Source organism: Plectrocnemia conspersa, unplaced genomic scaffold (assembly GCF_051122295.1).
Source record: "Plectrocnemia conspersa isolate PC_06_02 unplaced genomic scaffold, ASM5112229v1 ptg000004l, whole genome shotgun sequence".
NCBI classification, from domain to species: domain Eukaryota; kingdom Metazoa; phylum Arthropoda; class Insecta; order Trichoptera; family Polycentropodidae; genus Plectrocnemia; species Plectrocnemia conspersa.
In genome coordinates this window covers 7,447,518-7,466,408 of record NW_028277168.1, presented here as the reverse complement: position 1 = coordinate 7,466,408, position 18,891 = coordinate 7,447,518, and the positions used below count along the sequence as shown (strand labels likewise).

At 30.6% G+C, this 18,891-nt stretch overlaps 1 protein-coding gene across 2 annotated transcripts in view; it reads right to left on the bottom strand.

Moving 5' to 3' along the window:
* Nucleotides 1-18,891, bottom strand: part of Pkc53E (Protein C kinase 53E) — a 220,542-nt gene that overhangs the window by 32,478 nt on the left and 169,173 nt on the right. For both annotated transcript variants that reach the window (XM_088184718.1, XM_088184719.1), the window contains exon 2: nt 2,268-2,299. In XM_088184718.1, coding sequence (XP_088040844.1) covers nt 2,268-2,299 — 32 coding nt within the window. The remainder of the gene's footprint in view (nt 1-2,267; nt 2,300-18,891) is intronic.

The window sequence follows — 18,891 nt, the reverse complement described above, 5'->3', positions numbered from 1 at the left end:
AATTCCTCGAGAATAGCTGGATTGTCGACAGCACCTTTAAGTAATTTGAAAAAATGCTTAGCGACATACAAGTTTCTGCGAGAGCGCAGCGAATCGTATACCAATGCTCCTAAAAAAAAGGCGCTGGGATATATGTACGGATAATAACCATATGTCCTGTTGTATCTAAAATACCTTTTTTGAATTTTTTTCACTAAAAGGGAATATTTGGCTATTCGGAGATTCCAAATTATAGATCCCGATTCAAGAATGCTACGAACTAAGGTGTCATAGAGGATGCAAATAACCGACGGATCGTCAAAGTGAAAGGCATTCCTCATAACAAAGCCGAGCATCTTGAAAGATTTATCACAGACGTCGTGTATGTGTAGAGAGAACCTCCATTTGCTCTCGAAAGTGATTCCGAGATCTTTAGTGGAAGTTTCTCTAGTCAAACTGTTACCTCCGAGATGGTAGAAATAAGCTGATAGCGAATGGGATCGAGAAAATGACATAGTATGGCACTTTCCGACACTAAAGGGCAGACGGTTAACGGGAGCCCATATTCTTAGAGTCTAAATCACTTTGTAGAGAGAAGGAGTCCACAACAGATCAAATGCATTTATATAATTTTAAATCATCTGAGTACAGAAGAAAACTTGAATTTGTAATTGCTGTATTTATGTCATTAATAAATAACACAAAAAGCAGAGGGCCCAGATTAGATCCTTGAGGAAACCCCGAAGGGGTAAAATATTCTTTCGACAATCGGCCACCAATAATATTTTTTTTAATAATAACTTATGACAAACTTTGTCAAAGGCTTTCTCAAAATCTGTATACACGACGTCTACTTGAATTCGCACATCGAGAGAAATTGTCACCGTTTTGGTGAACGACAGAAGTTAGTAACAGTGGAACGGGGAGGACGAAACCCGTGCTGTTGGTCTAACAAAACTTGCCGAAAGTGATTACAGAGATATTTATGAATAATTATTCCAAATAATTTAGCAGGAGCTGACAACACTGCGACTGGTCTATAATTCTTTATATGTAATTTGTCACCCTTTTTATGAAAAGGGGTGACTTTTGTGCATTTCCATAGATCAGGAAATGATGATGTCTTGAGAATCAGATCATAAATACATTTTAGAGGAGCAGCGAGACTGACTTCACAATCATTCAAAATAAAACCAGGAATTAAATCAGTGCCAGAAGAACGCCCTGTCTTTTATTTATTAAATCTGTATTTAAGATCTGAGTGCTCAGTTTTTTTGATGGTACTGAAGACCAAGAACATGAAGAAGGAAGCGACTGAGCAGAAGACGAAAAATATTCCTTGAAAACAGAACAAAAATATTGCGCAAAACCGTCAGCAATATTTTGTGAGCCGTCCAATGTTTTATCGTCGAGGTTCATCCCTTTCGACGTCAACTGAGTAGCGCGTTTAGTGTTAATGAATTTTCAGAACGCTTTGGGATCGTTAATTATTTGTTTTTGGCAACTTTTGTAATGATTACGACGACAGGAAATTATCAAACACTTAATGAACGAAATTCCTAGAGAGCAGATGGATGTCCCGATCTCTTCCATAACTTATGAAAAGCGTGCTTTCTTTTTAGCAATGAGATGATCTCATGAGAAAACCATTTAGGGCGCATTCGAAGTATAAATAGAGTAAACATTTTTTGGTTTTGTTTATAAAAGACCACCCGGAAACACAATTGAGTGTATAATATGAGTTGTTTTAAAGGTATTTAATTTTAATCAATAATAATCCATATTGGTTGTGTTTTAATTATGAAAAATTAGCTTATTTCGGTGATAATTTGTAATGAATGTCATTGTGTCCATTATTGATTTGAGTTGTTGTACTAATCTATTGTACAACTGCAATAATAGCGACTCATACAATGGCGTTTAATAACATCAATATATCCATAGTCTATTCAATTTTTTTCATCGCTCACATATAATGATATTTCAGCATTATGTGAATAGTCGAGTACTCACATGGGCTTTCAGCGAATTCCAGGCACACATGAATACGTCAAAATCGAATTCCGAGTAGGAGTTCGAAGCGTGGAGAGCGAGCACCGCGATTTAATAACGTTATACATGTGTTCATGTATACACAACATGTAAATCCAATATAGATAAAAAAATATACAAATAAAAAATAAAACGTTTGACAATATTCCGAGTGGGAAACGTGCATTGGGACAATCGTGAAACGATTCGGTCGGTGAATAATTGATGGTCAAATTGGACTTTTATAAATGACTTACCTTGGCACTGAAATCCTTGCTTTCCGAATCCCCTGCGAACATAAAGAAAAAAGGAAATGAGTAAGAGTGGCGATTATTTAGTCATTAAATTGGTATTATGCGAAAATATTACATAAATAATATTTATGTTAGCTCCGCATTATATATATTTGACAACAAAAAGCTTAAAAAATATGATAGATTGACGCATTTATAAGAAGCTTAAAAATACAACTTTTTTTTAACACTATTAACTTATGATACTTTTTGATATTTTTTAAATTATAAGGTAGCACATTTAAATTTTCTGTTAAAATAATCCTCTGATTATAAAGCGGTAACCTTTGGAATTATACAGTACGAGTCATTTATTATACATTATGTTAAATATATTATAAATTATATTACACATAATTATACATCGCAACAGTTAAGAAATTAGCAAGAGTTTTCTGTCTACAAAAAGTTACTAATTAAAATTATATTGTATTTAATAAAATCATATGATATATTATTATAAACAAATATTGTATTAATAAACAGGTTAACTACATAATCATTTTATAATCTACATTTTTTTATGTAATGTCTGTACTTAATTATATATGTAATTGATTTTGTTTTGATGTTTTTATGGTTATTAAATATGTTTAAAATTTGATGGCTGTGCTTAATTCCTACATATATGTTTTGGCGGATTAGTGCTATTTTTTGCACAGATTGAGCCGCTGCAGTATTATTTTAATGAAATTTATAAAATAATTACATATATACGAGTTAATGGTGGATGAAGCAACACCGCCGTTGTTTTCTCGTCGTGGTCCACCAAAATAATGCGCTGCCCTTCGCCACCATAAAGTCTGTATTAAAATTTAAATTGATTTCTGATTTATATTTATTGATTATTTGACATTTTTATTAACTGATAGCTGTGTTTTTGTACATAATTGTGATATTTGTACATACTTCTACACTTGAATAAATATATTTATTTAATGCTAAATATTTTCCTATTACACATCCTTTTAAATATTTATTAAGAAATTATATTACAATGTTATTATTGTAATGCAGAAAACAGCCGCTTCTCTCTTCACGTTAATAATTTTTTAGCATAGTTTAACCCGTTTCGGACACTTAACAGTAACTATATGAACTGTAAACTGTCTAACAAATATAAATAAATTAATCTTGTATTGAAATAATAAAATAATTACAATATATCCTTAAATATGTACATAACGAATTGCTTCATTAGCATATACGTATTTTATATATTAACATGCTAAATATATATTGTAGATGAAATAGGTCGTATACAATTGAACTAATAGAGCTTAAAGTACATTAAAATACTGCTCTCGCATTCTCAATGAAGATTGCGAGCGTTAAAACAGTATACAAATACATTTATTCATATCTTATCGATCTGTATGATTATTTATGCACTTTGAAGCCTTTGACAAGGACTTAATGGTCCATCCGTGGACGAAGTGTATGAAGATATTCAAATGTACATATGTATCACGTTTTATGGTAATGTTAAAACGCGCATATTTTAATACTAAAACTTCAAATTTTCTACGATATTCACAAATGTACACGGGTATGTATAAAATATTAAAATTTCACGTTCGCAATCGTATATGTGTAGAATAATATGAAAACAGCCCTACTGGGATATAATATCCGTTTCGAACCGAGGTAGGGGTCATTCTATTTCGTTAATAATGTCCAGAGGGTGACATCATCGCGCTTTTGTGATAGTTTCGATGGAAATTTGAAGCATAACATAAAAACATACGACATTTGTGCAATTAAATTAAGTTGCGGAGTCATTTACGTAGGTTAAAAACTTTCTGTACATAGGAGAATCAAAAGGAGACTCTAAAATTGTCATTTACTTTCACAGAATAGTTACTAATGGCTTGAATAGTCATACTGATGGTAGTAAAACACTGACGAGTCACACGAGGTTATGGTTGATATACTAAAGATGTGAGTAAAATAAGTACAATACGTAAAATACACCAGAAAATTTTATTAAGCGTTAGTGATCAATCAATAGGATGACTCTAATGCACTTATTTATAATAATAGATATGGGAAAAAAAAATATGTAGTTATAATTCTAAGCCTAAATTTACAGAAGTAAAAGTTGCATTAGAATAGTTTAAAAACGAAAAAGTATATGGAATAGACACATTCAAATATGATATTTTTTAATGTGACCTTTAAAGTTTTTTCAACAAACTTCTATAATTGAGCAAATACAGTAATGAGATCCTGAATGAGTTTTGGTGCCATTCTTAACCGAATAAATCACATGCAAATAATATGACCTTAATCTATTAAATATGGGATATGTAGAAAGATTTAGAGATTCGATGAAGATGTGGTGTTAAAAAGCTACATTTTTTATTTTAATTAAGGAGCATAGATACATATATGTAAACCGTGTAAAACACAATGTATCACAATATTTAATTATTAAATTAAAATCTATTGCTATCGATCACTATAATAGAGTTTGAAAGATCTTGTGTTGAGTATGCCAAATTTTGCAAAGACATGTTACTTTTCAAGCTTTGAGGGGTGTTCTTATGAAATAAAAGTGATAGGTACATTTTTAAGTTGCCGCCTAATATTATAATTGTATTATTAACGTTAATTTTAAAACGTTATCGAAGCAGTTTCTTATATAATATAAAAACTCAGTTAACGTAAATTAATAAATTATTGAGGTTCGATTAAATGAAAATTTGATCTGTCAATTGTTGAAAATCTCGACGGAGCAATAAAGAAATAATCAAACAGTTATAATTAAATTATAAAGTTCGTGGAACGCAAGTCTGAGATGTCACGTCGAACGAGAGCGTATTATCTAATATATTATCGCAAGAATGGATGTAAGATATTTTTACAATTAATTAAATTATATTTTTTGAGATATTTTGATGTAAAATACCGAGGCTTAATACTGCAAAATTAATAATGAATACAATTAAAACCTTCAAAGCATAAAAGCTGCTTTAGAATTTTATATGATACCGTCGAGCAGCTTTTGAGCTTTGGGTATAGGTTTGATAGGTTTTAATCCGTTTCATTAGTATTGTATTGAAAATAACATATTTCACACATATAATACATATAAATTGATAATAGAGTCTACATTTTAATTTAAATTATATGATGATTGTGATATTTTTGTGATATTATTTTATTTTAATTATCGCAATAATATTTATTTTCCCTCACATATTTTTATTTCTACTCATGTTAAGAGTAACATTGATTCAATTTGAGTTATAAATGTTTATGTAAATATTATAAAGTAAAAATAAGTTAATACAGCACAACCTTTTCAGTCCCTGAGAATTTGACCTTAGATAAGCGAATTCTTTTTTTGAAAAATTCATAAATTTGCATTTTTAAATTAATTATATTATATATGTGTTTTAAAAAGTTGAAACCTTTTTTGTTTTCTCTCAATGATGTTAGGTAATAAAAAGCAATAATATTTATAAAAATAAAAAATAAAAATCTATTTACTTGAAAAAATAAAATATAAATCAAGTGTAATTTAAAAAAACACCTTCAACATATTTTAATTATATCGTCTAGTACAGTCTATTTTTAGTTGGCAACAGAAAAAATAATATTACATTACTTTCTAATAAATAAGTTTTTTTTAAAAACAAACCTACATTTAGCGCATTTTTTTTCAAATTTGTTTTTTATTAAAATATAATTATTGCGACTTACTTATTGCTAATATTTAGCACCGATATTTAGTGAAACACAATTCGTGTACCATTTGGGTAAAAATATGTCTAAGTAGAGATAGAAATGAACAAATAATAGAAAGAATTTCTGCTTTTGTTTTTACTTCGCCAGCCATCCCTATCAAAAAGGGGCGTAATCATTTCTCTGTTACATAACATAATTACTGAGAATTGCTAGGTACCGTTAGATTTGCCTGAGATAAAGAAACTGTATTTATTTTATGTTGAAACGCGAGCATATACAAAAAGACAATATCGAACATGTTAAATTCAGTTTTAAAAATTTGCACGGAAATCTTGGCCGACATTTCCGCTTTCTTGGACTTTAAGAGATATTAATATTCTACTTTGATATCTTTCACCAATAAACTACTTAGGTTAATCCCTTACAATGAGCATCATTTTGTATGCAAGCAATATGAGAATTGCTCCAATACCGGTATTAATGGTATTACCGGTATTGCATATTAATATACGAGTAGTTGTATTATATATTTTTTCAAAATCGTATTTAAAAAGCTTTGCTGTTACGATAACAAAAAACGTATTTGTTTGATAATGAAGCTTACAAAAAAAGTTGTTCCATATGATTTTTTCATTTTTTCAACTATAACACAATAAAAGCACGGGTTTTGGGTGAGAAATCTTAACAGTGCCGTCAAGATTTCTCACTATAACCCATATATATATTTTGCAGTGTAGCGACCACACACAGATTTTTTTTTTCAAACCTTAAGCTCGCGTTAATGACTGTGACCAAAACGATCATTCATCAACAGTTAAGAGAAACAACACAATAGTGTAAAAGATGGGGACCACACAGATCTTGTTACAATTCCATAAAATAACATTCATATTCTCCTTTATTGAGAGAATTTTATTGTGGCGAAATGGTCACGGATATCATAAATCACTGCATCCGTGACATTTCCGAAAATGCAATCCGACCTTGATCGACCAAACGTCGCTTTTCAAAGGCGTAGACCTGCGACAGCCGTGACTGGCTGGATGATCGCTGATTAATTGCTATTGGTCGGCAAGCTTTGTAGTTCTGAATACATGAGCCCAGACTCGGATTAGGAGAGGCAGTCAAAGTCACAAAGTCATAAGTCTCCAGCAGATTCACCTCGCCTGGCAGACGCGCTCCCACCGACAGACAAGAGGATACGACTTGAGATACGAACGATTATCGGAATATACAAGAGGAACTGCCTCATGACACTCGCTGCAGACAGCTACAAGAACTCTGAGGATCGTCTACGGACATCATCCCTGCGCCAGCTTCACCACCGCTTGGCTCCATTAATCGTCCGTCGTAATAATATTGTAATAAGAAACTAGATTCCACATTGAGTCTCATTGGCCACGGTTCCTAGGGTTCCCAAACACTAAAGTAGAATACATAAATTACATAGAATACATAATATTTATCTAGACTTTCTGAAATTTAGTCAAAACATTTATTTGTAAAAAAAATATTTTATTAAAATTTGATATATTTCAAGCATATTATATATTTATTAGCTCGCTAGAAACTATATTTTTATTGGACATCAGTCAGCCATTTGTGCGGATTCCATATTTTGTACATACTTTGAGCAAATCAAATAATATTACGATCATATTGCTCGATCATGACGAATTTAAACATATACGTGTTTGTTTTTACAAATCCTAAAATATATTCTGGCAGTTCATAAATATTTGAGATTGGATTAACACTTATTTTGAATAGGCAATATAAAAGAAGCTCAATATCTCCAAATATAAAAGCAAAAATATATTATTGATGTATACAGACTCAAACATAAAACCAATTTAACGCGTAACTTACGACAAAAATTCGAAGCGATTGGCCGAATCGAATTCGCTCTCCCTCGACGCGTGAGTCGAATTTGATCATTGGATAAAAGCAAGCTCTCTATCTCACTTCCAGATATTATGGTCACCTCGCGAATTCATCTCCAGCGGCACGGAAGAAAACCATACATTACCCACAACTCGAAAGTACTATTTTTACACATTTAACGACCGAAAAATTTCACACGAGACCCGATAACGCCGGGTGATTGATATCCGGACTCGGGGCCCTCGCGTACGTGCCGTAATGCAAAAATAATTTGTCCTGAACGTTGAATGAAAATAATGTTTGCAAAAAAACGTGTTTGCAAACACCCTGCGCTCAAGCGGCCTTGTGTGATATTGGCTGTTATTATGTGAGTGGCAACTAAAAGGCCATTTTAGGCAATGGGGGCTTTGATCGTGAAGCTTCTTTATGGGTAAAATGATATAATGAACAATACGCGCATAAAGTATAATATACTACAAAATTATACGTTCAATTGTATTATTACAAATCTCATATTAAATTATAAAATAATAACATACGTTATATATATGCACGGCTTGTACTGCGTCATTCATCTTGCGACACAATCCCTTAATTATAATTTCATATGCAAGTAGCTACGATCATTTATGCCGTCCAAAAGTAAACTACGTTATGTAAGTCCGTTGAGTGCTTTAACCCTTTGCACGTACTTTGTTTAAAAAGCTATTTTTACAACCTTAAATAATTAAGGGGCCAGACAGCTTAAACGCGACATAGAGTAAACGTCAATCCTAAGAGTTCTAGCATACAACATGTACAAACTAAAATACAAATCAGAAAAAATATAAAGTTAGAACTAAGTCATCATGGCTGGACTAGGGTTGACGTGAAGAGGGAAGCGGCTGCTTTCTCGGTCAATGATTGGCATAACTCCGCTTGATGCATCGAGTCAGAAGTAATTGGTAAATGTTTGAGTGAATTCCATATAAAAGTAAATAATGTGCACTCTGTATGCGCTTAAGGGCTACTTTGCTCTGACTCATTTAGTCGTGTGCGTCAATTGCGATGATTTAGGGGCACAATAAAATTTTCTGATTTTCGTAGTATCTTATAAGAATCATATGATTTCGAGTTTGAATACGTGAAGATTTGGTAATACCGCACTTATTATTCCACAGATTTAATTCTGATTTTTCGAGAAATAAAAATTCTCGACTTCACTTTTCAAATTTCTCGAGAAATTTTGATGAATAAAAAAACATATGTAAATATATTGTGTTTCTATCATTAATTTTTCAGAATCAATAATTGCCATGAGGGTAAGATTAATAGCATTTTTATTTATTGCGCTCTTAGCACGCACATGAGACAGGTGTTTTTATCATGGTCAATGCGTATTTGCATTATATGTGGTGTATAAAATATTGATTAACTATTGCGCGGGTCGCGAGAATACGTATTCCCAGCAAATTTATTTGCTTAAAAAGGCCAGTGGAAAGCACGTGTCCTAATTTTAATTATAGTGAAATATAGCGGGTTTCGTCACCAGCACTATGCAATAGAGATCTACTTTATCGACCGTAAAATAATCATTATTTATCAGTGTTTTATGGTGAGCGATGCACGCAGCGGTCTTAAAACTCAGATTATTCAAGATATAGTCTTGTTCTTTTAACTTTATAAGCATTAAAACGATTGATTTATGTTCTTTGTATGTGGTTTTATTATAAATAATATAAATTAGTTTTTAATTAATCTATATCCAGTATTTTTTAATGAAAATATATCTTCCCACTGATCTAAGTAAAGCATATATTTTTTTAATGTTGGATGTTTCAATATGTTTATTTTATTTGTTAGATCACAAAATTGAAATATAAACAAACTCACAAGCAGCTTATGATTTTTTTTACTTCCTAAAGAAGAAAAGCTATCTGACGAAGAACGTGACGATGATACCGATAAAGAACTAATATTTTTTTGTAAATATAATTATATATATGTATATGAAATATTATGATTTTATATTTATATAATATATAATCTAGATTACAAAATAATGTAATCATAGAACGTTTCACTCAATTTATGAAAAGGTATAAAAATATATATATATTCACACGTAAGTATAAACACGCATATGAATATACATTTTAATACATGTAAAGTATGCCTTTTGTCTATTGTATTTATCTTTCGATCAGATTTATCGTGCCCAAGGCAACGTCAATTGTTAACTTAGAATTAGACCTTCAAACCCGAATCAAATTTATAATTGTAATACTCTCAAATGTTCAACTTAAATATGATATAATACGTTTATACACCAAATCATTGTTTAGCCAACGTTTAAGCTCAACCATATTTCACCAACAATAGTCAGTCTCATTTTCTTAAGATACGTCGTAAAATTCGCACAAATGCGCGGTAAATACGAAATAACATTAACGGCCAAGACCTCTGAAACCAGAAAGGGTCCCAACCTTGACCTTATAAGCCTTGAAACCATTTTTTTCTTAGTTCACCCGCTATAACAAAAGGCATCTGGAGCAAACCCTAGAGGGTTGGCAGAGTTCGTTTCTCGATTTAATTCCTCGCGGGGTGGTCAGAAAGCGATACGGAGTAATTACTGTAAAAATGTTACGCATCGATAAATTAGCATTCCGTTTGGATTTTCGGGTAACCGACAAGGTTAAGGGTGAATAATATTACTAAATCGAGTTACCGCATTTCTTTATTTCACTTCCGTGGACCATCTGCGCATAACAATTGCCTGTAACCTTCAAGTTTCAATTTATTGTTGGTGATAATGGTGGCGCTGAAACTATTGAATATAAATGCTATTGTGGAATTACATCTAGATATAATTTATAGGGCAAGTGGCGAGAGGTTACCAATAAATTAGGTTACGCACCGTTAATTCTAATGGAAATGTATAGATTTAACAATAGGAAAAGCGTTAATACAAATTCACTTAGCGAATAAGAAAATGTGTATATTTATTATTTTTATATACATATAATTTATATAAAATCAATGTTACAATTTTATATTTTATAAAAATCGTAACAAAATCCAAAATATTTTTAAAGTATTTTTCTAATACTAAATATAAACAAATTTACGTCAAGTTAATTCGGACGCGTGATAATAATATTGTTTTGTTAAAAAACATACAGTAAAAAATTGAACATAAATGTAGACAAATAAAAAAAATTATCATAATTTTTTGAGTGAGATTGCAAGTCTTAAATACTTGAATAATAACAAAAAAACTTGTTATCTGTGTTTTTATTTTTTACATAAAAAACACCAGTTTTGTTTTAGTGCGATGATGTCACTCTCAACCTTCACCAAAAATTATATTTTGCTGGACTTGTATCCATGTACCTATGTGTCATACTTTACACGTCGAGTCAAGCGTTTATTTTTATTTATAGTTTATTAAAGTGCTCATAAAAGCTACAATTAGTTTTTATGGACCACTTTTTACGATCATTGATATAAACATACATATATGTACATAAATAGATGTGATATTTGGAAACTATACATTGCATAGTATTTTCATACGCGGTATATTTCTAAACCTGAAAATATTATTTTAATTAGGTTCTATATGTTATTCAAGATTTAAGTTTTGCTAGGTACAATTTTAGTATATATTGTAAGATTTTTCAAGTTAAGTTAAGTAAAATATAATAATATTATCATAAACGAGAGACCGTTATCACGCACGCCTTTTATTTTCGTATGATTTTATATTAACTTAATGGAATAAGCATATTCAGATTGCCATTATAATATTTTATAAATAGACAGACGATAAAAGTAAACATAATATAATAAAAAAAGGCATATAAAAAATAATTTATGTAGATACTACACTAAAATATATTCAGACGGTATAGTAACGATCACTTTGTCAAAATTGTATCATAATTTATTTATGTGGAGATAATAATATATTTTATAGGAGTTGAACAATGGCAATATAGATTTGTACAGTGTATTTGTGAATATTTTATGTACCGCACATATTTGAAAAATTGACACTAAATAACAAAACATTTTATCTTATGCAAAGAGAGCTTTTACTGAGCTTTATATAACTCGTTAAATACTCATATGACCCAATCTCCTTATATGGAGCTAATCAGACTGTCCACACAAAACTAGGACTTTCATAATAGACCATATAATATAACAAATAATAAGTGCAAACAGGGTCGTGATTATTTAGCACTCGTGCAGACATTCCATTTCGCGTTATTTGCTCGGTGTGGGAGCAAAGAGAACGCGTAGAGAACATAATAGAGCCATTCACGGTCTCTTGATACGGAAGAGATTTTCATTTATTATTAAATGCGAACATGCTTCACGGTTAGACCTTGTTTTCTCTATTGAGATCTGAGGGAAAAAATTGCTCAGTTCGGGCGAGAATCGATCGAAAGGGTATCAATTAAGCGCTTTAATTTTCCCCGGGGAAAAGTACCGCTTTTCTTTTGCTCTTTATGTGTGTTCGCTGCCGCCAAACGACGTCTGCTTTTGATGTGAATTTTTATCAATTTAATTAAACCTTCTACGACTGCATTTTTTACAAAACAGAAAGTATTAACAATATAGAGACCCTGATTTAAATATTTTATATATGCAGAGTGAACCAATTTTTTCGCTAAAGATATTTTTAATTGAAATCATATATAAGGGACTGTAACTTGTCAATGTAAAAGAAACATTTAAAAATATAAGTGAATAGTATTTGAACAGAGTAAAAACTCACCAACGTATTGGCAAGTAATCTGCTAAAAAACAATATTATAACTAAGCGTGTTTAATTAACATAACCACTAACAAAATTACTACTAAAAGCTATAATAAGATATTACAATAAAATAGAGATAAGACTATAATTTAATTTAATTAAACATACCATAATTAAATGTTTATTTTTAAAGGAACCGTCTAATGAAATTCTTCCTACATGTTATTTTTTGTCTGAGTACATAGTTGCTAGGAGAAAATAGAAAAGTAAATATAGTTTTTAATGTAAGAATTGCATATTATGTAAATATATAGATAGAATTAAGTATCATAAGATAAGAATAATTGGAAAAATGGTAAAACAAATTATTTTCCTAATGCAAATAATTGTTTTTTGGAACATATGTATATAAAATGGATCAATATTAACATAAACAATTAAAAAAAATATTTAGCTAAGGAATTTTTCCTGAATTATTAAACTATATTTTAAACATTATAAAATTTTGTTTATATATAAATTATAAGCTCATTTTAGCGATAATTGAATTTATCTAACATCATCTTACAATCTTTGTAATTCACTGGAGAGAGAACTTCAAGAATACGTATTAGAATAACAAGATTAAGATTAAATAATGCTTTAATAATAAAGCTTTTTAATTCTATGACTCTTTCAATTATTGTAAAGTAAATGTAATTTCAAAGTAGTACCTAATTTGAATGTATTGATTTTTGTATTTATTTCTTTATACATATTTTAATTATTCCCTGAATTTATAATTGATTATTATTTCAGATTAGATGTGAACTGTAAATTAAGTATCTTAGTTGTTTTTAAAATAATTTGTCATTATTATCATTATATTAAATAGCTGATTTTATACAACTTTTATGCAGATTCTTAAGCTTTAAAAGTACTGCGTTTTTTTATCAGAATGAAAGCAATAACAATATTACGAAATAATACTATAATATATTAAATTTCTTACAACTTTTAAATGCGCCACTTATTATTCTTGAAGATGAATAGGCATAAAATGTTGATAAACATTTATAATTAAGCAAACCCAAATAAAATAAATAAATCTCAATAATTAGCTTCAAATCATATAATTTTTATCAATTAAAATTATACATATAAATATATTTTTTAGAGGTTCGTGAGTATTAATAATATTGGAATCTCGAGATTCACATAACTACAGTGAATTATCTGCTGCTACAGATAATTCATGACCATGGCTGGAGCATCGCAGCCGAAATATAGAACGAAAGTAAGTGAAAAACGCGAGATTTCAATCAAATCCCTTGGGTTCCTTTTATATTATAAAAAGAAAACAATATTAAATTTCTTATAGGATAACTTTTGAATGCGCCACTTATTATTCTGTAAGACGAAAAGGCATAAAATGTTAATGAACATTTATAATTAAACAATCCCTTTACTTCGCTAATTACAAAATCTTAATTATATAAATCTGTTGAACTAACTTAAAATATATATTTGATAAATAATAAACGTATGTTTTTATCATTTAAAAATCATTTAAATAATAATATATGTATATACGTATATATTTAGTAGTAATATTATTCTAAAAGATGTGATATTTGGTCACATATGAGGAGAGTCATAGCAACAAAGGCGAGCCAGGAAACTGCATTAACAAGAGAGACCATAAGCTGATTGTCCAGAGAGCGGTAAGAGAATACATTACCACTTATCCAAGCTGCTACACCAAAATTACAGCCAACAATAATACAACTCGACACGCCAGCAAAGACTTTTCGATCTAGATACCATTTCAATAGTATATAATAATCTAGAATTCCCTCTATATATGATAATTTATATATTTATATATAAATAAACTGTTCCAGCGTCTATTATGCTGCAAAGTCACACCTCTTCGGCCTCAAAATCCAAAAATTGCACTATGCATGACATAGCTCAATTTTATTTAAAAAAATCTTAATAACGATATTCATCCGTGAGATAAGAAAAATCTAATCTGTAATATAATTACAGATTAGATTTTTCTTTTATAATTAGTATAATTATATAATAAACATTTATTTCAATTTCAAAGACACCTTAACCCAAATTAAGATAAGTGCAGCTCTATTTAATTATTTTTCACTGTTTAAAAATAAGAGTTTTCGATGTGATTTAATTTAAAGCTCTTAAATCTTTGCCGTGAAAATGGAAGAGGAGTTATATTATATTGTATATATATGTATAATATATATGTACACTCGTTTATCATGGAAGATGAAACAATAGTGCTTTATATTAATCCTGAGAGTGAACGGGAAGCGATGGAGCAGCCTTATAGGGGTGAATCGCTCCTAAGTAGGGCTTTCAATACCGGTATACCGAATATCGTGATTATGGTATTAATTTAACCTATTTTCTGTGTAGTGCAGCAATATTAGGGAAATTTGTGTGTTAGAAAACGGATTGTACGAAAAAAAATATTTCTCGTGCTTAATAAAGCGCGTATTTTTCAACACCAAAAAATATGTAAAAAAATGTGAAAGTGATTCTTTGGTTTTACATTTTTTAAGATTATGTATCTGTTCTCTTATATATGCTAAATATTTTTGTTATTATTATTGAAAAATCTATGTCGGTATTAACCTGGTATTACAAAATAAATAAATGTATTTAGTGAACCTAGGAATAATTTCTGACACCCAATTTCAGATATCTTATTCTACCGGTAACTGTATCATACAAAAGACAGTTCTGTGTTCTTCTTGGCATTGTTAGATAGTTCATCGATCGATTAACGCCTACTAAAACGAATGACCTTCCAATAAATTAAAGACGAATTTCAGGGGCGGTTCTTTTTATGTACAAAAGATAAGGAACGAACCTCTCACTTTTATCTATACTTTCCAAATACTTTTTGTATATAAATTTATAATTCATAACTTTCTCAGTATAAAATAATAATTATTTATTAGTGTTGCCATAAAATAAAACGCTCCCATCAATTATTCATTAAATGCCGATTCTATTTATTTATATTTCGGCCTCGATTCAAAATAAGGAGGGGGTGGGAGTGGAAGACCGAAGGAAAAAAACTTTGAAATTGAAAAGCTGCTTGAAATATTCATCCAGCTTCGCGGAACCGAAAACACAAAGCCCGGCCCGCCCCATTAACCTTTACGGTTTCGATTGTGCGAAAGTAGTATTCGCACACTGGCTAAATTTGCCAGGGTTTCGAAATTACGTGACAAGCCACAATGTCGGCTTGCCACCGCCCGCGCCGACTACGTGTGCAACAGGCTAAATTTTTAGCAACCGGTCGTGCCGACACGGAAGCCGTTAATATCGTTAACACTCGGCCGTTATCAACTGTGAAATTTATATTGGATCGCTGCCGTAGCTACGAAACTGCTACTACTGTTTACTTTATCGGCAAAATCGTTTGTGTACAATAATTTTGAGTTTTGATAGTGTGCTTTTTGCTGCTGAGATTATCGTGATGTACGGCTCGATTCGGTCCAAAGTGTACACTAGACAGTTTTCAAAGGGAAATTGTGTATTATAATATTTAGTTAAGTTTTAGAAATCGAGTGGATTTAAACTTTGAAATTAATATACATAAAATATGTTACAAGATAATCGACTTCAAAGTATTTAACGTGTTTCGAAATTTCAATGAAGGGCCAACGAAACGTATGTGTAGTCAATAAGGTTTCTGAAGTCTCGTCTTTGTCAGCCTTAAGATTTGAGACGTGATAATTTTAAGACTCGAGAATTTTGCTTGCTCATCAATTTTCATAATAAATAGTTGTATATATAAAGTATTGTGTGTGCTAAAAAAGCCAACGTTTTTATTTACAAATTGAATAAAAAGTAGCATTTTTTAATAAATTTATTTATTTTTTAAGAAAATATACAGTGGCGTAGCTATGGGGAGGGGGCGGGCCGCCCCGGGCGGCACTTGCTTGGGGGCGGCATATTCGCGATGGAATCGTATAGTGTGGTTCTTAACCCTGAATAAACTAAAATTTATGTAAGTCTACGAATACCAAGAGCTTAACAATAATCAATTTATTATTTTAAGAAATGCTGATTTTATGACCCTGCAAAAAAATATATGGGGGGGGGGCAATTTTAAGGATTGCCGGGCGGCACATACTCAAGCTACGCCACTGAAAGTGTATAATATAATATAGCAACATAATCACTAATCGGTCCTTCCAATTACCAACTCAAATATAAAAATAATCATCTTGAATGTACTTTAAGATTTAGCAATCTGCTTTCATATATTGACAATCGATTGTTTCAGGGGTTCTTAACCATAAGAATAGTATTTTCAAGAAATGAAATGTACAATTTAAATCAGAAAGTCTTGAATCAAATTTGTTAAAAGTAAAATCTAGGTATTCCCAGGAATAAAAACCCGGAATGTCTCGACGCAGAATTTCTAGTAGTCACTCTAACTGTTTCCACCATGGGCGGGTTATTAATTGTTTGAGGGGTCCGCGGGCCAGCTCCAGCCCACTAATCCAGGAGTAAATTTTCAAACTCGTTACGAATTAAAAAGTTGCTATGTATGACCGTACGTGGTGCTCCTATTGCTTCACATTCAACTGCTACGTTTTTATTACCCATGAATATTCGTCTCGTCTTTGTCATAGCCAGAAGAAAAGAGAATTCGAATGTGGTGCTTTTAACCACTTAAACACCAGCGACTCATTTGTTGATTATTTTTGTTACAAATTTACAAGTTAAAAAATTATATTTTTTTAATTATTAAAGATTTTTATATTAGTTTTACTTATCAGTAAATCAAGTATTTATATTTATTTTTAGAAAGTGTTACTGATCCGTGAAGAGAAATAACAGGTGCTATATCAATAAAAAGTCGCTGACGTTTAAAGGGTTAAAGCAGAGTGGAGTTTATATTATTGTGTTACTGAATTAGATGACAAAGCAAAGTTTATTGTGCGATGACAATTTGTTTGTAATAAAAAAATACAATTTACGTCGTCATTCGAAAATAAATAAAATAATATGTAGCTGTCACTAAAGTAAATTCATGAGTAGCTCATTTGTAAGCTAATAAAAAAGCCATTTACTGACGGTCAATTAATAAGGTCGTGTATGATTGTTGCAGTTATAAAAATAATTGAATTAACACCATTAACACCATTGAGCACATTGTGAGTAACATCAACAGCCAATTTAACAGGAAAGAAAATGATTTCGTAATGTTTTAGCTTCACCCAGTAGTTCATAAACTTTTTGACTCTCAACGACATATTTAAAATCGTAACCAGTGCATTTAAGAAAAAGCAATTATTTTGTTTTATTAAATAGTAATAGTAAAGGACGATCGAAAAAAACTGTTTTTATATTAATTTATTTAATGACAATTAAAAATTATTTTTATATAATATAAGTCATGTAGGTGAACATAATTAATTAGAAGACAATGAAAATGCTTTTAAGTGAAGCACCGGAAAATCTGTTTTGCTCTTTGCCAACTCCCATGCTTATATCATCCTATATTTTAATACTTTCATTCGTACTTGATATAATATATACAAGAATGTTAATTAATTGCGTAATTATAAATTTAATTAATAATATTTAATATTATAAAATTATAATAATGCTCACAAAGATCTCGAGTGTTTTGAGTGATAACGCCACATTATGTATAAATATAAATTCTCACGGCTTATATGCAGAAGCCATGAAGCCGAAATAAATAAAAAAGCCTGTGCGAATAAATTATTATTGTACATATTTCAGGCAAACCTTGTCTACCAAATTATTTTAAATAAAATGAAAAACATATGTAAACGTGATAAAAGCACAAAAGAAGACAAGAAAGTGAGGGACGTGTAATAACACATTCAGGGCAAATTGTAATTAAACAATAACAATCCTATTCAGCGCACATGCGAGCCTATTATTATAATATGCGTAACATTTTCGACATGTCGAAAATGTTAATCCATTCTGTGAAACGAATCTCGCATGTGTATTGTGAAGCGGACCCCCGGTATATTTATCTTGATTAGTTTAGTGCGTAGTCTAGTATGAAAATTCAAAGTAATATCGCACAAAGTATTATAAATAAAATTATTATATATACATGTAAATTTAATATTTGCATGTATAGCGTGGGAAGCAATCTCTTCGGAAAATTTCTGTGGGCTTATCGTGTAATTTTTATTTTGCTACAAGTATTCAATTATCCAATAATCTCACGGCCAGACGCGTTTGCGCCGA